The sequence below is a fragment of the Gymnodraco acuticeps genome, unplaced genomic scaffold, assembly GCF_902827175.1.
Source record: "Gymnodraco acuticeps unplaced genomic scaffold, fGymAcu1.1, whole genome shotgun sequence".
Lineage (NCBI taxonomy): Eukaryota > Metazoa > Chordata > Actinopteri > Perciformes > Bathydraconidae > Gymnodraco > Gymnodraco acuticeps.
The window spans coordinates 194,031-217,816 of NW_022990508.1; the positions used below are offsets into that span (position 1 = coordinate 194,031).

Below are 23,786 nucleotides of genomic sequence, written 5' to 3' on the forward strand. Positions count from 1 at the left end.
ACGCGTTAACGCAAAACAAAATTAACGCCACTAATTATTTTAACGCGATTAACGCATGTGTATTTTTTGTCCTCGGCCGCCCCGTAGTTTCAGAGCGCATCGAGTTTAAAATACCATCTACAAGCTGATGCTGATCCTGCCGTCTGCTTGCGGCAGACCACACTTCCACGCTCACCGGCAGGCACCGACTGGCCATCGGGAGGACCGGGAGGGTGTGTGTATGTGTGGCGCGAGCGAGAACGCGAACACCTTACGTGTTGTTGTTGTTAGCATCTGGTGCTAGCTAGCTGCGCTAATATATAAGGAGCTGTTTAAATGAAAACAGAGGAGCGACATTTCGCCACAACTGCGCCGAGCACTTGACTTTATGCAGGAAGCCAGACAGTGGGACATTGTACGAAAAGTCAGCACACTCAGCACGGATAGTGTGCAACATGATTGCAGCGTCTAGGCAGCTCCCGTTCGAGCATATGCCTTGAGTTGCACATAGCTCCAATGATCCATCTCACACACACACACACACACACACACACACACACACACACACACACACACACACACACACACACACACACACACACCACACACACACACACAACACACACTCACACTCACACCACACTCTTTGTATTGTATTATTGAATGAGAGAGGTTCCAGGTTGAATTGAGGCGAATATTTGTAATGTTCAGAGGTTGTTGTGTTTAATATTCATGAGAATATTTGTCATTGTTCAAATTATAATAAACATTAGCATAAAGCATATTTGTCCACTCATATGTTGATAAGAGTATTAAAAACTTGAAAAATATTCCTCTAAGGTACATTTAGAACAGATCAAAAATGTGCGATTAATTTGCGATTAAATATTTTAATCGACTGACAGCCCTAGTTAAAATATATTTAAATGTTGTTTCGAGAGTACACATTAACAGAACCGAAGTCCCGTTTAACACCAGGTTTTTATCATACGTTTCAACCTCATTATATTTTTCTCCGCCAGGTTTGATTTTGATACTAAAAGCCTGGGGATGCAAGTCCTATTTTAGCCAAGTTACTAGTTTACTGCTGGTCTCTGTTTGAGTCTGACACATGTTCCTTGTCTCTGCAGACCACGGTGCGTCTGTATCCGTTCCAGATCCACAGCATCGCTCTCTCCTCCTTCGCCTCCATCATGGGACCCTTCGGAGGATTCTTCGCCAGCGGCTTCAAGAGAGCCTTCAAGATCAAAGTAAGGATTTCTGACACGTTTTTTTACTTCAAAACACTCCAACTATCCCTTTTAATGTCTGTTGTCTTTGCTCCATTTATATTATACGCATAGCAGCAGTCTGATCACATGTACTGTTGTGTGTTCTTCCAGGATTTTGCCAACACGATCCCGGGTCACGGTGGCATTATGGACCGGTTCGACTGCCAGTACCTCATGGCCACATTTGTTAACGTCTACATTGCCAGCTTCATCAGGTAAACACACAGCTATGGTTTGTTAATATGTTTTATAACCTAATTAGCAATGTACAGTGATCAGTGGCGTTTTTATATGTACAAAAGTGGTGGGGCAAGAACAACTTGGATGTGTATATATAAGCTTCTGGTACTTTTTTAAACACGTAAACAAATAACTTTTCGCGGCACACGTACTTACAGCCAATCAGCTCTCTGAATTATGAGATGACGTTTGGTGGGTATGGCAGCACAGTGGTCACCCTATGGTGATTCTTTGATTGAATAGAAAAATACTCTGAGCATGCGCAGTGTAGTTTTTACAGTACACGTTCATTTTGACAGCAGAGAGAGGGGCTTGCCCCACATCGCTCAATAGGCACACTGTAGACACTAATTAGAAGAACGCAGACTAAAACAGCAATGTACAGACGAATCAGATGACTAAACATGATCTTAAAATATATTTTAACATATATCTTTTTTGCATATTTTGGGAATTATTATTATTATATATATTATTTATTATTTCAGAAAGTAATGCAAATGCACCTGCCCCTAATGACGAGTCGCCACTGACAGTGATAGTGAAATAATTCATCATCAAAGTTAGTGGTTATTTATTTTGAGCGGCGAACCGTGTCTATCACAAATGGACCTTCTGAAGAGACTCAGACACACACCCCCCCCCCCTCCGTTATAATGTCCGTCTTTTCATTGAATTGTCGTCTTGAAAAGGGTACTCACAACAATTCCGCAACAACATCATCTTCACCTGTTGCACTTGCCATTTCAACGTAAAACGGCATATGAATTGCTTCGTCGCATTCATTCTAGATCAGGCAAATGGCGGCCCCCACCTCCTCTTTTTGCGGCCCTCAGATTAATTTATAAACAACGTAATTAATATTTTTTAAAAAGACTCCTAGTTACGTCGCGAGCTGCGTACATGATTTCAAATACCGCGAAATAATCTGTGATGCGTTTGTGTATATTCAATTCTATTCAATTCAAGTTTATTTATAGCCCAAAATCACAAATCCTATTTGTCTCAGAGGGCTTCACAAGTCAACAAACACAATTGGCAATGTAAAACAATGTAAAAACAACAAACGTATCTTACAAGATCAATGTGAAAATACCAATTTAAAAAGGAACATGACACAAATACAGTTAGAGTACAATAAATACAATTCCATAAAACGAAGGGTCCATGAGGATGTATAAAAGGGGGTTTAAAACCAGTCTTAACTGTACGCTGTACTAAAGAGGAAAGTCTTTAACCTGCTCTTAAATGTGTGGACACTGTCTGCCTCCCTAATCGTCACTGGAAGTTGATTCCAGAAGAACGGGGCTTGGTAGCCGAAAGCTCTAGCACCTGACCTTTTTTTGTGGACTCTGGGAACCACCAACAGACCTGCACTCTGGTATCTTAATGCCCTAGAGGGGCAATAGGAGATTAAAAGATCCTGTAGGTAGGATGGTCCCTGACCATTTAGCGCTTTGTATGTGAGTAAAAGTATTTTAAAATTAATCCTGGACTTAACTGGTAGCCAGTGCAATGCTGCTAAAACAGGAGTGATGTGGTCCATCTTCTTTGTTCCTGTTAAAACCCGTGCTGCAGCATTTTGTATGAATTGAAGGGTCTTTAATGATGAGTTTGGACAGCCTGATAAAAGGGAATTGCAATAATCCAGCCTGGAGGTGATAAAAGCATGGATTAGTGTTTCTGCATTGTTGTCATTTAGGATGTGCCTGATTTTTGCAATATTCCGTAGATGGAAGTAGGTAGTCCTTGAAATGTGCTTTTATATGGGATTTAAAAGACAAATCCTCGTCAAAGATAACACCAAGATTTTTTTTACCGTGGTGCTGGGTGTCATAATAATAATAATTCCTTACATTTATTATAGCGCTTTTCCAGATGCTCAAAGCGCTTTACAAATACACATTACACATATTTTGTATACATGCAATGGTCACTGGTCATGGTAATACAATTCCAAGAAATTATGTTGTTGGACAGTTCGTTCCAAAGGCGCTGGGGGCCTAGTATAATGACTTCTGTTTTGTCAGAGTTTAATAATAGAAAGTTGCTGGTCATCCATGTCTTTATGTCTGTGAGGCATTCTTGCAGTTTAACTAATGGAAATTGTACATCTGGTTTAATTGATAGATACAATTGTGTATCATCTGCATAACAATGAAAATGTATGGAGTTATTCCTTATGATATTGCCCAATGGTAGCATATATATGATGAACAGGATGGGTCCAAGTACAGACCCTTGCGGTACTCCATGACTGACTGTAGTTTGTAATGAGGATTCATCGTTGACAGATACAAACTGAGACCGTTTTGATAGATAAGACCTGAACCAGCTTAGTGCAGTTCCCCTTATACCTATCAAAAACTCTAATCTTTGGAGTAGTATGTTATGGTCAATAGTGTCAAAGGCAGCACTCAGAATCTAACAGAACCAGGATAGAGGCAAGTCCATTATCAGATGCACAAAGCAGGTCATTTGTGACTTTAACCAGTGCTGTCTCTGTGCTATGATGTTTTCTAAAACCTGACTGGAATTTCTCAAATAAACAATTTGTATTTGAAAATGCACACAATTGTGAGGCCACTGCTTTCTCTAGGATTTTTGAGAGGAAGGGAATGCTTGATATTGGCCTGTAATTGTATTGGCCATAACCTCAGGATCAAGGTTTGTTGTTTATAATAGGTTTAATTACAGCTACTTTAAATGACTGTGGAACATAGCCTGACAGTAAAGATATATTCATCATATTTGATACAGGTGTATTAATTAGGGGTGCAATTTCCTTGAACAGCTTAGATGGAACAGGGTCTAAGATACAGGTAGATGCTTTAGAGCAGGGGTCGGCAACCTTTTTGATATGAAGTGCCATTTAAAAAAATAATTGTTATCAGCGTGCCAACGATCGAGTATTATCAACGGGGAGGAGCTTGACGCTCGTCAACTATCAGCAGGAGGGCGGGGGAGCCTCCCTGCGGGGAAGCAGTGTGTGGACCTGTCAGCGCAACTTACATGATGCCGAATTTAACAAACACATTTCAATAATTGTTTTAAACGGCATAATAAGGACGATCGTCCGTTCTGTGATTCTCCAGAGCACACATGTTATATTAGGGTCATGCAGAGTGAGATGAGATCGCTGTCCCTTTTTAAGAGAGAGAGGTGTGGCTTGTGTTTGTGGATGGTAGAGCGACAGTGAGGGAACGTGTGTATGTTTCTGGAAGTGAAATGAGGAAGCAGAAAAACAGAGGTCTGTGATGTATTTTATGAAACAGAAGAACAGCTGAATAAATGCAACGGCCTCCCAAGAAGAGCTCGCCTCTCTCCAGTCATTTAAGCTAAAGTGGGTTATTGAACCTGAAGCTTGTTGCTTCTGCCCTCCTCGACTACGGTCTGGGAGCCGACAGGAAAGTTCAACACACAGATGGCCAGTCCGCCCCTTTGTAGCATATTATTTAGATGAGAGATGAGCAGATCGCCACTGGGCTTTCAACTAAATACACAGCCACGCAAAAACTGCGGCATTTGTACAGCTCCTTATGGGTACTGCAATTAGTGAAGTGCTTTCCTCCGTGGTGAAACGATCAGCACTGCACCACGGAGGAAAGCGGCAGAAAGTCACCTGGAGATAAAGAGAGCGGGGCTGCGTTGCGTGCATGGCTTCCTTCTGCAGGGAACGGGGAGACGCGCTCTGGCGGCGGTCTCGTTCAGGATCCGAAAATACAATTGAAATATTTTGCACACTTATTCCACTTATTCCTAGTTTGCCACTGGTTACGTTGCCGCGTGCCAATGCTGACACGCGTGCCAGGGGTTGCCGACCCCTGCTTTAGAGGATGAAATAATTGAATTTAGTTGGTTTTGGTATATAGGAGAGAAGCACTCTAAGTATATATCCGGTGTTAAGGGTGATTCAGTGCTGGCTAAGGGTAGGTGGTGGTTTATTTTGTCCCTGAGAGTTATCATTTTATCATTTAAAGAAGTTCATAAAGTCATTACTACTGATGGATGTAGGAATAGAAGACTCAATGGAGCTGTGACTCTCGGTCAGCCTGGCTACTGTACTAAAAAGAAACCTGACATTGTTTTTAATTTCTTCTATTAGGGAGGAATAATAAGCTGCTCTGGCAGTGCCTAGTGCCTTCTTATATTTTTTAAGGTTATCAAGCCAGAGTAACCGAAATTCTTCATGCTTGGTGGAGCGCCATTTCCTTTCAAGTGGCCTTGTCCTCTGCTTTATTATGCGTGTTTCATTATTATGCCATTGAGCTAGTCTTCTTAGTTTAATTTTCTTAATTTTAAAAGGGGCAATAGAGTCCAGTGTTATTTGTAGCGCCCCTGTAACACTATCAATCATATGATCTATTTGGGGGAGCGTAAGGTTAGTAAAGGAGTCCTCCCTTGGACTGTGAGATGTTAATGAGCTTACCACTGATGGAATTTTTTCCAAAAATGTTGCTACAGCAGAATCTGATAGATTTCTTTTGTAGGCATTCTTATGCAGTGGCTTATAGTCTAATAACAGAACACCAAAAGTTAATAAGTAGTGATCAGATAAAACAGGGTTATGAGCACTGACTGATAGATGCTCAATTTGAATACCATGTTGGAACAAGGTTGAGGGTGTGGTTGAAACAGTCAGTTGGTTGATGTACATTCTGTATTGTGTTTGTTTCCCGGGGAAACCCTCACAAGAAATACCGGCTGTTGTTATGCTTGCTTTGACGTTAAGTTGCCTCTTGTAATTATGCCTTTACAAGCTTAAAAGTTGTATTTATCATCTGAATTTGGCGAAACAAGTTTAATATTCTAAAAACCAAGACAAACTGTCACAGACTCTACCATGTTATCTATGATTACTACGCTTTCCATTCATAATTTCAGCGGGAGTGGCGCTGAGTGCGGGTTGACAGGTGTCTGTGTTGACATTCCCCTTATTGTGGAATAAGGGGAATGCAGAGACAGGCTACAAGTGTTTTTGGTTCAAGTTAGACAACTAATGGATGGGTTAGTGTTCATGACTTCATCTTAATGGTTAATCTCAATGCACACACATTTTCCGTGCTTTCCAATAGTTTAAAATAGTTTTATTCCACTGTTTAATAACCGGTTCAATACAAACATGCCACTTATAAAAATATTTGTTTAGTGAGTTTATTAGAGGATGTTCCTTGAAAGATTGTAAAATGTCAATGAGGATGTCAGACTTAGTGTATTTGTTAATAATTATATACAGTGGGGCAAAAAAGTATTTAGTCAGCCACCAATTGTGCAAGTTCTCCCACTTAAAAAGATGAGAGAGGCCTGTAATTCTCATCCTAGGTACACTTCAACTCTGAGAGACAGAATGGGGGGAAATAATCCAGGAAATCACATTGTAGGATTTGTAATGAATTAATTGGTAAATTCCTCGGTAAAATAAGTATTTGGTCACCTACAAACAAACAAGATTTCTGGCTCTCACAGACCTGTAACTTCTTCTTTAAGAGCCTCCTCTGTCCTCCACTTGTTAACTGTATTAATGGCACCTGTTTGAACTCGTTATCAGTATAAAAGACACCTGTCCACAACCTCAAACAGTCACACTCCAAACTCCACTATGGCCAAGACCAAAGAGCTGTCAAAGGACACCAGAAACAAAATTGTAGACCTGCACCAGGCTGGGAAGACTGAATCTGCAATAGGTAAGCAGCTTGGTGTGAAGAAATCAACTGTGGGAGCAATTATTAGAAAATGGAAGACATACAAGACCACTGATAATCTCCCTCGATATGGGGCTCCACGCAAGATCTCACCCCGTGGGGTCAAAATGATCACAAGAACGGTGAGCAAAAATCCCAGAACCACACGGGGGGACCTAGTCAATGACCTGCAGAGAGCTGGGACCAAAGTAACAAAGGCTACCATCAGTAACACACTACGCCGCCAGGGACTCAAATCCTGCAGTGCCAGACATGTCCCCCTGCTTAAGCCAGTACATGTCCAGGCCCGTCTGAAGTTTGCTAGAGAGCATTTAGATGATCCAGAAGAGGATTGGGAGAATGTCATATGGTCAGATGAAACCAAAATAGAACTTTTTGGTAAAAACTCAACTCGACGTGTTTGGAGGAGAAAGAATGCTGAGTTGCATCCAAAGAACACCTACTGTGGAACATGGGGGTGGAAACATCATGCTTTGGGGCTGTTTTTCTGCAAAGGGACCAGGACGACTGATCTGTGTAAAGGAAAGAATGAATGGGGCCATGTATCGTGATATTTTGAGTGACAACCTCCTTCCATCAGCAAGGGCATTGAAGATGAAATGTGGCTGGGTCTTTCAGCATGACAATGATCCCAAACACACCGCCCGGGCAACGAAGGAGTGGCTTCGTAAGAAGCATTTCAAGGTCCTGGAGTGGCCTAGCCAGTCTCCAGATCTCAACCCCATAGAAAATCTTTGGAGGGAGTTGAAAATCCGTGTTGCCCAGCGACAGCCCCAACACATCACTGCTCTAGAGGAGATCTGCATGGAGGAATGGGCCAAAAATACCAGCAACAGTGTGTGAAAACCTTGTGAAGACTTACAGAAAACGTTTGACCTCTGTCATTGCCAACAAAGGGTATATAACAAAGTATTGAGATGAACTTTTGTTTTTTGTTGCGTTCACACCAAAAAGAGCCGGAACTAAAATTAGTTCATGAGAACCTTTTCACCCCCTTTTCCGTCCCTGCTAGAGAGCAGGGACTTTCGTGGGAGAAAAAGTGATGTCTGATTGGCAGGGCGGATTGCAAACCAAAGGGTATATAACCAAGTATTGAGATGAACTTCTGTTATTGACCAAATACTTATTTTCCACCATCATTTGCAAATAAATTCTTTAAAAATCAGACAATGTGATTTTCTAGATTTTTTTTTTCTTCTCATTCTGTCTCTCATAGTTGAAGTGTACCTAGGATGAAAATTACAGGCCTCTCATCTTTTTAAGTGGGAGAACTTGCACAATTGGTGGCTGACTAAATACTTTTTTGCCCTACTTTACAACACATGGAATTTTTGTGTGTGTGTGTTCCAAGTGAATCTGCGACCCCCTGGTGGCCAGTACATCAATTATGTGGCCCCCACCACCATCAAAGTTGCCCATCCCTGTTCTAGATCCTCTGTCTCGAGCCAGTGAACTACCGGGCCTTCTCGAGCAGTGGTTCTCAACTGGTTCGGCCTCGGGACCCACTTTTTCCTTTGTCAATAAATCGCGACCCGAAATTTTTAACCACTCAAATCTATTCAACAAGAAATCGTGCTGTAATATATACGCCTTTCAGCATAAAGCGGGGTTTCCTTTAAATGTTGGACTGTTGCACTGTTGTAGCTTCAGTGGTTCTCAGGTTACAGTTACATAGCAATGAACATAAACAGACTGATTAATGTGAATATTACTGTAAACTAACCTGTGTAAAAGTTTCTCGAATAAATGTAATTTTTTTTGGTGGAAGAAGCATGTATCATTTTTTTACCCTGCCCCTCAAAGAATCGGAATTGAGAACCGTTAAGAACCGGAATCGAAAAGTAGAATCAGAATCGTGGAAAATCAAACGATACCCAACCCTACTCACACATCTGCGACCCACTCGAAACGGGTCCCACCAGTTGAGCACCCCGTTTATTTTTCCCATTTTATTATCCAGAATTACTGTAAACCTTTGAATAAAGTAGTTCATCTTCTATTAGCAGTTTTTTTAAATGCATTACTTATGTTGTTTTTTTTCATTAAAATAAAATAAATCTCACGTACCCCTTGCAGTACTCCAACTTACCCCTAGGGGTCCGCATACCCCCATTTGAGAACCACTGTTCTAGAGTACCTTGGAACCGAGGGAAACTCTGAAAGAATACGCCCATTGGCTAAAAATCAATATATGATTGGTTGATCAAACTGTCAGTCCAAACCAGAGGTCGCGTTAACCGAATATTTTTCGTCAATGACGAATTTTTTCTAACAATGACGGAAAAATCTGAAAGCAGTCCGTCATTTTGACAGATTAGAACACAACTCGGAACAGCGCCAAAATGTCCACCAGCGGCCCACATTATATTACATCCTTAGTGGCCAGGTAGACTGAGGGCGATCTACTGTACTCTACTGTAGTCTGTAACTATTATTTAGTCATTCACACCCCTGTCCAGTTGGTGGCGAGTGTGTGTTATTAAGTAGCTATTGTCTAGTCTTGTTTTGACCTCGTTGATTACCTCGTTGTTTAACCGGCTTCAGCAATCGCAAAATGTCACGGCAGCTGATCGTCCGAAGCTTAATTTAATAAACCCAGTATTTGTGATGGTGTGGATAAACGAGGTGAAAAGAGGGATTGATGCGGTGGAGGATGAAGGACAAGCCAGTAAGACTAAAACTGACAACGTTCAGCCAGCGGCAGAGGGGCAAGCAAGTGGCAAGGAGTTCAAGCGGGAGTACCGGGTTCAGTGGGAGCAAGAGTTTAAGTGGCGTTCAGGCTTGGCTACAGCAGGTCAATTGAGTTGTTCTTGTAAATTTTTTGTTCATATTCTGATTGTAATTGTCTTATTTAAAACGATGGCATTGTTCATATTTGCCTGTTTAGGCACAATGGTCGTGGTGTTTTTAGCGGCCTCTGCCCCCGTCTGCTGTGCTGTCAGTGCAGGAAAAAAAAAATCATTCATGTTTGTGTTGACATGAAAAGTGACCAAACGGTCGGTGTCTCTGTTCATCTTTTTTTTTCTCCATGCCCTTAAAAGTTCTGTATGAATCATTAAAACATGAATGAATGAACATTTGCTGCTCAGTACCCAAACATAAATATTAAATAGGTATCATCTCATCATTAAAACATGAAAAATAAAATGACGGATAATAATGGATTATGACGGACATTTTACGATCCTGTCCGTCAAAATGACGGACAACGAAAAAGTCTAACGCAACCACTGGTCCAAACGTACGCTCTCATTCAGTGTAACGGCCAGGGCATTCTATCAAGGATATAGAATACCTTGGTTGAAGGATATTCTTCCCAGAGACCCAGAAAAATATCTGATTGGTTGCATTTCTTTTCTAACAAAAAACCACTGAAATGCGTAGGGCATGGACCGAGAAGGACAAACAACACAGATACGAATCTCATTTATTCATTTTATATAAATTGTATTTATATAATTTAATCGATTTGTTTTATCTGAGTGTTCCAGCGTATTCTCTGAATACCTTGAAGGCCCTGACGGTTCGCCACTGTTTATTTTATTCCTGACTGTTAGACGAAACATTTTATTTCTTGAAGAAAGCAAACTGTTGGTTGAACATTAAACTAGCTAGCTTGCTAATAACCATTAAAGAGTTATCTCTGTATCTTGAGTTGTGTCATGTCTTCCTCTGTCACTGAATAAATATACAAACATGAAACTAAAGTATGAAAACTGAATTTTGTTTGAGACTTTTCAGTATTGGTCAATATCACTGTAGGGTGCCTTTGATACTTAAAAAAGATTTTAAATGTAACTTCATATTGAGTTTACTGTAGATCAGGCTGTAAAAATGCTATGTTGTCAAGCTCCAACACTTTTTATAAATGAACTGAAAGCAGATAAAGCACGTGGTTCCAGCTTGAACCCTCAGAAAATGACCCCTCCGATTTAACATGTCTATATTTTTGTTTTGTATTCTTTTACCACCGATTAATTTATTTTGGATCGATGGTGAGATTCGATGTTATAATCTTCCTAATTTCCATCCCTAATTATCTTCCCTCTCCTCTCAGGGGCCCTAACCCCAGCAAGGTGATCCAGCAGCTCCTGGCTCTGCGCATCGACCAGCAGCTCCACATCTTCAACTCCCTGAAGGCTCACCTGATGGAGAAGGGTTTCCTGCCGGCGCTGGAGGACGTCATGGCTTAGACACCCCCCCCCACCCCACACCCACTGTGGCTCACCCTGAGGGGGAGAAGAGAGAGGAGGGTAGCACCCCGAGGACCCCCTGCTGACCCGGGACACTGGCAGTGATTTGTGTGTGAGCGTAAAACACATCAGAGAAAAAAGAAAAATGACAAAAAAATTCAGCTTTTGTTCATTCCACGTCATTTGGTCTGGGAGTCCAGTGTTTGTGAGTTACTGCACTGTCACACATTTCTGTTATGGATGACTTGTATTAAAAATGTTGGTCAGATAGACATGTCTACCTGCATATCCTCTATATACCTATTAATGTGTGTTTTTCAGTTTTAATGCACTGCTCTCAACACTCACTGTACTGTATTGTTACCCCCCCTCCTCCTCCACAGATTTTAAGTTTCTCTGTCGTGATTGTTTATATTTATACATAGATGTTTTTTATATTTGTTCTATTATATCTAAATGTCGTGTTTTATTCAGACTGAATTCACCTTTGCCATTCGCCACGTGCATTTATATGTGAGTTTGTTTCTGTTTTTCCTGTTTTTGGTGCCATTCATCATTTCATAAAAGAGACATTGACATAATTTCATCATGTATTAACACAAAATAATGTCCTGAGAAGAATAGCTAAGTGTTGTCAGTGTCAGTGTTTGACAGGATCAGTTACAGATACAATCCTCCATACAAGAATAGTGTTTTATTTTGAATGCAGGTGCGACTGACACCAGCACCCTCTCAGAATAATGGTCAATAATTTGCAGAAAAGCTCTCAGAATACAATCATGATTTTGTTGAATTGGCTTATTCTCTGTTACATAGTTTTAATCTCTGACAAAGAGCTGTTTTACCACATATTTTGTAAGGTGGTGGGATTGTTGCATCTGTCTGTTACATTAGTAGAAACAATAATGGTTTCTACAATGCCAATATCTGCTTCTTTATGTTGTAATGTTAGCAGCTTCAGGGCAGAAATACAGATTATATACAGAATATGTTTATCACTGGTGGACTTGTGTGTGTGTGACAGCAGCTGTGCCAGATGTGACCTGATTGCCAATTCAAGAGGTTTTACAGAAAGGACCATTTGATATTTATATCAGTGGCAAATGTTCGCTTCATTTGGTGGTTCAAATATAAAAGATTCTCTAATGTTGAGTTCATTTTGTTATGTTTTCTTAAGGGGAAGCACCCCAGGTAAAAAAGGGGAACAAATTGGAATTTCTTGCGTTATGTTCTTTTTATTGTGCTAAATCAATAGCCTCACTGGCATTTAGACCTTTGAAGTTTAAATTAGTCGTAACTAACTCAAAAGCAACTGATGTACAACATATTTTCTTGCATTTTAGAAATGTCCGTATGACTTTACGTTGGTATTTATAAAGAAAGGTAAAGCAGTTTTGGCTTGTGCTTCAAACTTCCACAAAGGCCAAATACTGGTACAAAGTAATATTGCTAAGTACATCAACAAATGGTCACATCTTTCTGGGTTATTTTGGGAACAAACATCTGTATTCAGTGTACGTGGGTCCAACTCTGGTTGGATAAAGATAAAGGCTCTTATATGTCACCATATTCATCCAATCACATCAGGTTGTCCATCATGTCTCTTCAGATTCAACCTTTCCTTTCCATCCAAACAGAGAATATATAATTGATCCTCGTCAGTGAAAGCCAAATGAAGTACCTTATGTGTAAATGTAACCCTGGCTATAAAAATTCTGTGTTTATTTGTAAAGGACAAAACAGCAATATGAACAATCATATAGCAGTCAGTGTAGCAGAAATGTGAAGTTAAGTATCTAAATGCTATTCTTAAAAAAAACAGCTTACGTTTGTGCTATTATCTGTGACTGCTTCACGTAGTCCTTTTGGAAATAATTTGCCATTTTAAATATCCATTTTATTGGGTTCTGTCCTCAGAAAAAGCTGTATATTTTTAAGCAATTTACTCACTTTTTTGTAACAACATTTGCTTCATTATGGCAATCAATTTCTAAAATAAATAATTAATGTATAGACTCTTCATTTTCCCCATTTTCGACTGTCACTCCATCATTTCATTAACTTTTCTTAACTTCTTAAAGTATTTATTTACTGTGAGAAAACCTTTTCAAAGTGACTATATTGTACATTTAAGAAGATGTTTAGAAACGGTGTTCTTCAGTATTTTTGGTTAGAGGAATATTTAAATGATTGCCATATAGGAGAGCGTATGGAGATAGCAGCAAAGTATTTTTCTGTCTTTTTTTCTTGCTCTGACTTCAGTGCAGTTGGGTGTTTTTTAGGCTGTTCCACTGTAACTGTAATTAAAGCATTGTCTCCAGAAATGATGTGTTTAGGACTGGTGTCTCAGCATTTATAGATATGTTCTATTTCTATTTGTAAGGTCATTTCCCTGCAGCTCTGTACTGCCATGTCTCTCTCTGGTGTCACAACTGTCCACTGCAGCTCCTGAGATGTAACACTGATGCTGCAGAAAGCTTTCTTAGTGCTGTTGAATACATTCCAGTAAGTTCAAAAATATTATTAATGCCACTATTCAAAGAAGATTTGTTTGTTTTATGGCACCCGTTATGCCCTTTTAAATCAACACAGTGCCCTCTTCTTAAGGATTGAACGTCCCACATGCTTTTTCCCTTTGTGGACATTTTATGTTGTGCTTATCTTAAGAAGCTGTTTGACATTTCAGTATATTATTCTCAAAACTGCAATGGTTTTTGTTGACATTTTGTCTGGATAAAATAATTTGTACTCTTTGATGCTGAAATGTGCTTTGCCTTAGTTTCAAGAAAATTAAAGGTATAAAAAAAAGTGTATGTGACGGGCTTCTTCCCTCTTAGTCTTCTTCCCCATTTATTAATAGATATCACCTCCACTTCATGACACCTATTGAACAATTTCATAACAGCTGTTTATATTCTAAAGCAGTAGTGGTGGCTAGTAACTGAGTACATTTACTAAGTTACTGAACAATCTTTAGGTAATTTACTTGAGTATTTACTTTTCCTGCTACTTTATACTTACGAAATATATTCAAATACTTGTTAATGTATAATTATAGAGCTTTATTGGCCACTATGAGAAATGTACAAGCTACCCTGCAGTATATAAAGGTAAACTTGCTTCCTATTTATCAGAGGCAACATTTGAGCATTAATGGATTAAGATTTATTATTTTTAAATTATAACATACATTTGTCTGAATATTACATTTTCAGGTACTTTTACATATATCAGTATCATTTTGACGACTTAAGGACAACGTATTCAGCACTTTAACTTAAATAAAAATAGTAAAACCACAGTGTGTAGAAATGATCAACACAATACAGATAAGTCCAGCATTTAAATGTGATGAACACATTAATGCATCAATGATTATAATCAAAACATATAATATAAATTATTCTGAAATGGGTCGATCTGCATATTGAGTACTTTTACTTTTGGAACTTTAATTATATTTTGATGCCAATACTTTTGAACTTTATTTTACATCTTGAATGCAGGACTTTAACTTGTAACAGAGTATTCCTACATGTAGGCCTACTTAAGTACAAGATCTGAGTAGTACTTATTCCACCTTTGCAGCTTACAATAAGTGCAATCAACCACGAGGATGCAAACTCCGAACAGCACGATCAGCTTCAGATATGCCAAACATTTGTATTTGCTATACAGATATTTGATTTGTGTACCTGCGACCTGTTTAGCTCAATGATGTTTATTTATTTTCCCTTTTTCCTATATGAGTATTTTCTGTTAGTTATAATAGTTTTTTTGGAAAGGGTGGTTTTTAATAAGTATCCAGTAGGCGGTAATGCAACGTCCGGATGTTAAAACCAAAAAGAAGAAATCCTTCTCGCTTTTATTTTGACGTCCTCAAACCGCACCGGAAGTGAAGTTCCCAGCTCTTTCTAACCTGGATCGAGGTGGCGTCTCGTCGCTACGGTTCTCTCTCTCTGTGTTCCTGAGAAAGTGTGTGTGAGCTCCAGCACTACTGATCCATCATCTGTGTGTCTGGATAAACCTCCGAATGGACTCTGTGCTCTTTTTTCTGGAGCGTTTACCTCGGACTATAGGAGCTAGCTTAGCATGCTAGCTGGAAACACGTTGGCAACACTAGTCAGATTGAGAGTTTGATGAAGAGAGAAACGGTGTGTTTAACGGAGTTTGCAGGAAAAGGTGATCTAGTAAACATGAGTAAAGTCCAAATGCTGCTGTTGTTGAAGAAGCAGCGACTCACTGCTGCTGCTGAAGAGATATTTGCTCTGTTTGAAAAGACTATAGCAGAGCTCGAGGAGGAGCTGTCTCGTTCAAAAGAGGAGAACGAGAGACTCCAGAAACTACTGGACGCTGTTTTACAGCCTCAGCTTCGGATACACAGAGCAGGTCTGTTCGCTTTACTTTTTATTAACACTTGAAACTCTTCAGTCACACTTTATTATCACATTAATAACACTTTAGACCCTAGAAGTAAAAGTACAAACACCACACTGTGAAAATACTCCATTACAAGTTAAAGTATTGCATTCATATCTTATTTAAAGGTCCCATGTCATTGCCATTTCTACTGATCATAATTCCATTGTTGAGGTATACTAGAATATATTTATATTGTGCAATTTTCCAAACTCACATTGGTTTCTCATACAGTATCTCTGTATAGTATGTGTATTCACTCTGTCCTAAACGGCTTGTTGGAGCTCCTGCCACCCCCTCCCTATGAGCCCACTGTGCTCTGATTGGTCAGCTCGCCCACTCTGTTCTGATGAGTCCACCACCGTTACAGCGGAACATCTGTGATTATGTGTTACAATGGCGTTAGCAACCCGAAAATGACACCAGTAATGACAAACCGATGAGAATGCTGCTTGGGGTCTGGGTGCCGTGTCCACTAGCACCCGCACCCCCAAACACGGGTGCACCTACAGTGTAAGCCCGCCACAGTTTCGCCGCTGTGAGGCTCCACTAGCACCCCCCCCCCCCCAGCGCGTCACAGTTTCGCAGCTGAGAGAGTATGTGTATGTGTGAGGAGCTCCACGGATTGGTCCATTTGGACCAATTGGTCCATTTGGGTATGGTGACGTCACTGTACCCAGGAAGAAAAAGAGAAATCTCCAACGAGGCGTTCTGGGGCAGCATAGACAGGTATTTTCCGTGTTAGAGTTTTACTCGCTACTGGGTGTACTTTGAGGGTTTGTGACTTTGCAGACCGCTTACATGCAGAAAAACCTTCATAACACACAAGGGGACGGGTAATAACCGGAAAAGCATGACATGGGACCTTTTAAGTAAAAGTATGTAAGTATTATTAGACAAATGTACTTTATTATAATAATTAAAACTGCGGTCACAGATGTGCGCGTAGTGATGAGCGGGCCCTCGCGTCCGTGCGCCTCTCGGGGAGGGCGGCTGGTCGTCCCGGCGTCAAGCGAGTCCTCCGAAATGAGCCGTTTGTGATTTCTATCATTTTCGCGTCCCAGACTCCCAGGTCCTCCAGTAGCGACCCGGAAATGGATGTTGGCGCACCGTCTCGAAGGAAAACACATTTCTCTAAAGGCTCGTAGAGGATCGATTATCGGGGAGGGTGTCTGGAGGAGCCGTAACCGAGGATACAATGATTTAGAGGAGAGAGGAGTCTCTCTGGAGGAGCTATAACCGAGGGCACACTGATGTAGAGGAGAGAGGAGTCTCTCTGGAGGAGCTATAACCGAGGGTACACTGATGTCTTCTCTAGAGTCGATTTCAGCCAACAGTGATGTTTAAAAGAGGTGTGACGCATGGCTGGATTTATGTCAACGAAGCACAGCTCTGAAAACGGTTCCTGTTGTGATTATAAGTTATTTAAGATGATCAAATGGGCATCAGACTTTCTGCCCTTTACCGTTTGTTTACTCACTAATCACATCTACCCTGGATGTTAGGCTATTTTTTTTTTAATACAACTGCTTTCATTGTGATGCGATGTTTACAGTGAGAACAGCTGCTGAGGTCAGTGCAGAAAGCAGAACAGTGTGTATAATATATATCGCTCAATAATATATGTAACAGACCTACATTACACACTTTATTTGTAGGCTTTAGGACATGGGTCGGCAACAGGCGGCCCGCGGGCCATTGTTGGCCCGCCAGCAATAATATTTGGACCGTCATTTTGAGAATCAAAAATAAAATCTTATTTTGAGATTTATTTATTTTTTACAACATAGGACCGACACACATCAGGGTTCTATTTCGTCCCTACTGACCGCCAGAGGCGGTGCTTTAAGCACTGGATATGTCCATCGCGCGCATGCGCAGCTCGAGTACCAATAACAACAAAGTCACCTGTGACCCACGTGACACCGGCTATATCAGCCGGTGTCGTCAGAGGAGCTGTTCCGTTCATCTTCTCGCTGCGCGAGGGTACCGTGGCTACATTTTTGTAGCCTACAGTGTTCAGGTTTGATCTGAGGGATTGCTCTGCAAGCAGCTGGCCGCGTGCAGCTTCGCGACTGACAGTCGGAGCTACGGGTCGTTAACGCGTCCTCCAGGAGCTGTGGCCGGCTGTGCGCTGGGCAGAGCCTCGACAGACAGGTTTGTGTCAGCTTGTTGCTGGTGATGGCTGTGTCCCCGCACCCTCTCCCAGCCAAGTTGTCCTGATTGCCGTCTTATTTTTTGTTTGGCTTAGACTCTCTGGTGACGACAGTGTTCCCGCTTCCTCTCCCATAAAGTTGCCCTTATGCTCTTTTGAAAGTTCTGCTTGTGGCGTTGTGCCCGAGCTATCATTAGCATTTGAGTCCCAGCTTTGGCTGCGTCCCTCATTCAGTTTAGTATGGAAAGCCCAGTGTCATATTTTAAACCCGTTTTTCGTTTAGATGCAGAGAGTAAGGTAAGTACTTTCTATTTCATAGAAGCTAATTATCTGGTCTTAATCTTTGTGTTCTGACTTGGTCGCTTGATTGTTAGCAGCAGCCGCTTGGCTAACACCTTGCTGTTAAGCTTAATTATTTAACTCAGCCGGTGAGGGCAGTGCTCCCGCTCCCGGTAACATAGGGTTTGATTGCAGTAGCGCTATATCGTTGTAGTACTGCTCCTAGTACTAGACTCCTAGCACTAGGATGATATGCAGAGAACATCTTTACTGCGGGTGCTGTGTGCTCTGCATGTGCGGTTACTACTGTAACCATGGCCTACGGTTCTATGCGGGCTGTTCTCTTTCTTAGAAGCTAATTATCTGGTCTTAACATTGTGTTCTGACTTGGTTGCTTGATTTTAGCAGCAGCCGCTTGCACCTTGCATGTACTGTTAATCTTAATTATTTAACTCAGCCGGTGAGGGCAGTGCTCTCGCTCCCGCTCCCGTTAAACGCATGGTATGGTTGCAGTAGCGCTATATCGTTGTATTTACTGCTCCTAGTACTAGACTCCTAGCACTAGGACGATATGCAGAGAACAATCTTCACTGTGTGCTGTGTGCTGTGTGCTCTGCATGTGTGGCCATTAAAGAGGATTTCATCCTCCCAATATTATATTATCTAGTGTGCAGCCGTTTGGCTGACACTTTTAGGCACCAGCCACAGTTACTACTGTAACTACGGTTCCAAGCCGCGTAAGTACTGGCCATAGTCAATACCGTAACTACAGCTCTAGGCGGTGTAAGTACTGGCCATAGTTACTACTGTAACTAAGGTTCTAAGCGTAAGTACTGGCCATAGTTACTACTGTAACTAGGGTTCCAAGCCGTGTAAGTACTGGCCATAGTCAATACCGTAACTACGGCTCTATGCTGTGTAAGTACTGGCCATAGTTACTACTGTAACTACGGCTCTATGCTGTGTAAGTACTGGCCATAGTTACTACTGTAACTACGGTTCCAAGCCGTGTAAGTACTGGCCATAGTCAATACCGTAACTACGGCTCTATGCTGTGTAAGTACTGGCCATAGTTACTACTGTAACTACGGTTCTAAGACATGTAAGTACTGGCCATAGTTACTACTGTAACTACGGTTCCAAGCCGTGTAAGTACTGGCCAGAGTTACTACTGTAACTACGGCTCTATGCTGTGTAAGTTCTGGCCATAGTTACGACTGTAACTACGGTTCTAAGCCGTGTAAGTACTGGCCATAGTTTACTACTGTAACTACGGTTATGCCGTGTGAGCACTGGCCATGGTGACTGCTGTAACTACGGCTCTGTGCTGTTCTCTTCTTTAGAAGCTAGTTATCTGGTCTTAAACATGTGTTATTTGACTTGATCTCGCTTGATCGTTAGCAGCAGCCGCTCGGCTAACGTCTTGTGTGTACTGTTAAGCTTCTTTATTTTACCCAGCTAGGTGAAGGCAGTGCTCTCGCTCCCGCTCCCTCTGCCGGTGATGCGGATGTAGCTACATCCCTTTTTCTGTTCGGCGAGTAGCAGCACCGCTCTACTCTTCCCGTTCAGCAGGTAGCTGGTGAAGGCTGTGTTCCCGCACCCGCTCCCGGTTACGTTGCATCTGGCATTCGTCTCTAACTCAACCAGTGAAGGCAGTGTTCTCGCCCCCGCTCCTGGTAGACGATGAACTGCCTCGTTTTTCCGTTAAGCAGGTAGCCGGTGAAGGCTGTGTTCCCGCACCCGCTCCCGGTTACGTTGCATCTGGCATTCGTATCTAACTCAACCAGTGAAGGCAGTGTTCTCGCCCCCGCTCCTGGTAGACGCTGAACTGCCTCGTTTTTCCGTTAAGCAGGTAGCCAGTGAAGGCTGTGTTCCCGCACCCGCTCCCGGTTACGCTGCATCTGGCGTTCGTCTCTAACTCAACCAGTGAAGGCAGTTCTCGCCCCCGCTCCTGGTAGACGCCGAACTGCCTCGTTTTTCCGTTAAGCAGGTAGCCGGTGAAGGCTGTGTTCCCGCACCTGCTCCCGGTTACGCTGCATCTGGCATTCGTCTCTAACTCAACCAGTGAAGGCAGTGTTCTCGCCCCCGCTCCTGGTAGAAGCTGAACTGCCGTGTTTATTAATCCAGCCAGGTGAAGGCAGTGCTCTCGCTCCCGCTCCCTCTGCCGGTAACGTGGGTGTAATTGCATCCCTCTTTCTGTTCGGCGAGTAGCAGCAACGCTCTACTCTTTCCATTAAGCAGGTAGCTGGTGATGGCTGTGTTCCCGCACCCGCTCCCGGCTACGCTGCATCTGGCTACCTACAGAATGGCTCATTCATGTAGCGCCTGTATGGCTTCTCTTGAGCCCGAGGACGGCCACGACCGCTGCCCCTCCTGCCTCGGCCGCCTCTGGCGGTCAGTGGGGACGAAATTTGAGCATCTGAGGGAGGTTCTCACGGTAAACGCCTGCATGAGCTGTAGCTGCATGAGCTGTAGCTGCATGCCTCGGGCGCTCAGAGTGGCTAGAATCACTGAGGTGGAACGTCTGGCAGCAGCCAACAGACATCTCTCCTTGTCACATCCTCCTCCAGATCAATTTGGCCGTTCCCGGCGACTTGGGGGAGCGATGGCTATGGGTGCTCCCCCCAATAGAAGGACTAGAAACAGGCTGTCCTCTAAAGTGGATCAGCTAGCTGCCGATAGGGGCATGAGGAAGTTGCCTCCTGGCCCTTCAGCTGGTCCCGGTGTAGGCCTGACCCCACCCCCCCCCCCCCCCCCTTCGGTTGACGCCCCTCCTTCGGTTGGTGCACCTCCTTCGGCTGACGCACCTCTGTAGGAGGACGCCTTGTCGCTGGTACAGACTCGTCGCCAGGTTTGGCTGGCCCAGTCACCACTAACGGAGGCATGTAGGAGAGTCCTCCGTAGCGTACCAGTCGAGCCAGGGGAGCTGTTTGGGTCAGCTGCCCTGGAGGCACTGGAGCGTGCTGCCCAAGCTAGGCAGACCAGGCAGCAGCTCTCGGGTCTTCGCAGACCTGTGCCCACTCCCAGCAGGCCATGGGGCCGCTCTAGCAGCCGCACTCAGCCGCCGGATTACAGGGGTGGTCTGCAGAGGTCTTAGCGGCCCACTCAACCGCCTCCCAATGACTTTCGTGCCCCAGGTCGCCCGCCTTCCAGGCGGCCTCGTGCCCCAAAGCCGTACCGGCGCCCCCCAAGGGGCTCCAGGGGGCAGTCGTCGGCTGCTTTCCCAGCAGCAGCTCAGTTACTGGGCGGTCTGTACTTCCGGCCCTTGGGTGGTTTTCACCTTAATCCAGGGGTACGGACCGCAGCTCCGGCCCCTAGCCTTCGGCTGGGTCTAATTGACAGTCGTCAGCGATCTGGCAGGGACCCTAGCTCTGGCCCAAGAGTTGTCCGTCCTTCTGTCCAAGGACGCAATCGAGTCAGTAAGACCCTTTGCTTAGCCTAGGGGGTACTACTCGGCGTACTTTCTCGTGAGCAATAAAGTCGGCGGATTTCGCCCGATCTTGGACCTCAGAGGAATCAATAGATTCCTGAAGGTGCTGCCATTCTATATGCTGACCACTGCACATGCACAGGTGGAGTGGTTCTCAACCGTGGACTTGAGGGATGCCTACTTCCAGACTGGCGGCTGCCTCGGCCGCTGGGTCCTTAGGCCCGCTGTCATTGCGCCCCATGCAGATGTGGCTGAACAGCCTTCACTTGGAGGCCAAGTGGCACAGGCACAGGGAAGTCAGGGTGTCGCAGCATTGCCTCCACTCTCTGTCACGCTGGAGGGGCAGGGCCTATCTCCTGATGGGCGTGCCCATGGGCGCTATCCCATCCCGCCAGGAGACCATCACCATAGGTGCATGTCTTTCAGGGTGGGGTGCAGTGCGGCAGGGCAGGACCGTTCAGGGTCTGCGGTCGGCCCAGGAGGGTGCGCGCCAGGTCAACGTGCTAAAGCTTCGGGCTGTGCAGCTCCCACTCACGCACTTTCTACCCCAACTGGGGGACGAGAATGTGCGTGTTCCTTGGGGACAGCATGTACGTTGTTGCTTAGACAACAGTCCCTTCTAGATAGTGGACGTTCTCACTCCACTCTGAATTTATGTGGCTGCTATTTCTGCCCGACATGTTCGGGTCGACAGCGCCACGGCGGGGTGCCACAGGTCGGTGTCCCTCTTTATGAGAGGGGCTTTACGGCAGCGTCCCCCTAGCACCCCGGCTCGGGACCTGCCCCTGCTTCCGGATGCCCTGTCATCTCCTCCCTTCGAGCACCTGGCCCAGGTGGGGCTTAGGTGGCTGCCCACGAAGGCAGCATTTCTGCTTGCCATAGCCTCAGGGAAGCGAGTCGGGGAGTTGCATGTCCTCTCCATAAACGATACATGCCCGAGGTGGGACTCTCAGGCGTTGCCCTTTGGGCAAATGTGGCATTCCTGCCCGGGGTCCTTCCACAAACCCACTTCAATCAGCCTGCCCAGCTGGCACGCTTTGACATTCAGGAGTACAGCACGTCGAAGTTGCTGTGCCCTGGGGGTGCCCAAAGGGCTTATATCAAGGCTACTGCCTGTATACGGCAGTAGGAGCAACTCTCGATTTTGCCCTGGCGGCACTAAAGGAGGTTATGACCTCTAACCAGTGGCTGCCCCACTGGGTTGTCGATACCATCTCACAGGCTTACAGGGCCAGTGGCCGCCCCCTGCCATCGGGCTGAGATGCCACTCTACAAGGAGCATCTCAACATCTTGGGCTGCCCTGAGGGTGGTGCCCCTGGAGACCATCTGTGCCGCGGTGTCGTGGGCGTCTTCTGGCATATTCTCCAGTTGTCATCAGGTCAATGTCGCCACACCCCATTCTTTGGGCGTGGTCCTTTTGCCGAGCTCCGCTGTTTCCAGTGGTGAGCAAGGGCTTGGATTCTTCATGACATTGTTGGTATAAGTCATCCAGTGCTTAAAGCACCGCCTCTGGCGGTCAGTAGGGACGAAATAGAACGATAGTTATGGCCGTAACTATCGTTTCCGTTAGCCGCCGATCGATCGGCCGCCGGTCATTATCGGCCGATATTCACTCTTAATAGTTTGATCTGTGCTCTCTATAAAGGCCGATCAGAACAGCTGGATCTGATCGATATGGACATAAACGCGAGTGAAGTATAACCGGACCCGAGAGAGAGATCAGCTGCTGCATAATCACCTGAAGCCCCGCCCACTGTTTAGCGCGCTGCATGAGAAACTGACGGGCTGTCAGGAGAGAGAGGGAGGGAGAGAGGAAAAGAGAGCATCCGTTTCTCCCGTGTTATTATTCAAAGTTAATGTAAACTTTTGAATAATGTACTTCATCTACTACAAGTAGTTTGTTTGAATGTAGTAATTATGTTGTTTGTTGTTTGTGGAATCATTTATTGAGAAATGAATCTGAATTTTTCGATCTGTAACGATTATAAACTGAAGCAATATAAAAATGAGCCCCATTAAGTTTTAAACATCAGCATATCCGGTCCTAGTCCGGTGATTACCTGCTAACGGAAACTCTGCTACACCATTCTTATTATTATTATTGAAACATGACCGGT

At 43.8% G+C, this 23,786-nt stretch overlaps 2 protein-coding genes across 5 annotated transcripts in view; both read left to right on the top strand.

Moving 5' to 3' along the window:
• Window positions 1-13,712, top strand: part of cds2 (CDP-diacylglycerol synthase (phosphatidate cytidylyltransferase) 2) — a 32,895-nt gene extending 19,183 nt beyond the window's left edge. The window contains exons 11-13 of the mRNA XM_034226929.1: window positions 1,110-1,229; window positions 1,362-1,465; window positions 11,250-13,712. Of these exons, the coding sequence (XP_034082820.1) occupies window positions 1,110-1,229; window positions 1,362-1,465; window positions 11,250-11,385 (360 nt within the window). The 3' untranslated portion in view covers window positions 11,386-13,712. The remainder of the gene's footprint in view (window positions 1-1,109; window positions 1,230-1,361; window positions 1,466-11,249) is intronic.
• Window positions 13,713-15,266: 1,554 nt separating this feature from the next.
• Window positions 15,267-23,786, top strand: part of LOC117553119 (zinc finger protein 79-like) — a 51,326-nt gene continuing 42,806 nt past the window's right edge. For all 4 annotated transcript variants that reach the window (XM_034226917.1, XM_034226914.1, XM_034226916.1 and 1 more), the window contains exon 1: window positions 15,267-15,774. In XM_034226917.1, the coding sequence (XP_034082808.1) occupies window positions 15,525-15,774 (250 nt within the window). In that variant the 5' untranslated portion in view covers window positions 15,267-15,524. The remainder of the gene's footprint in view (window positions 15,775-23,786) is intronic.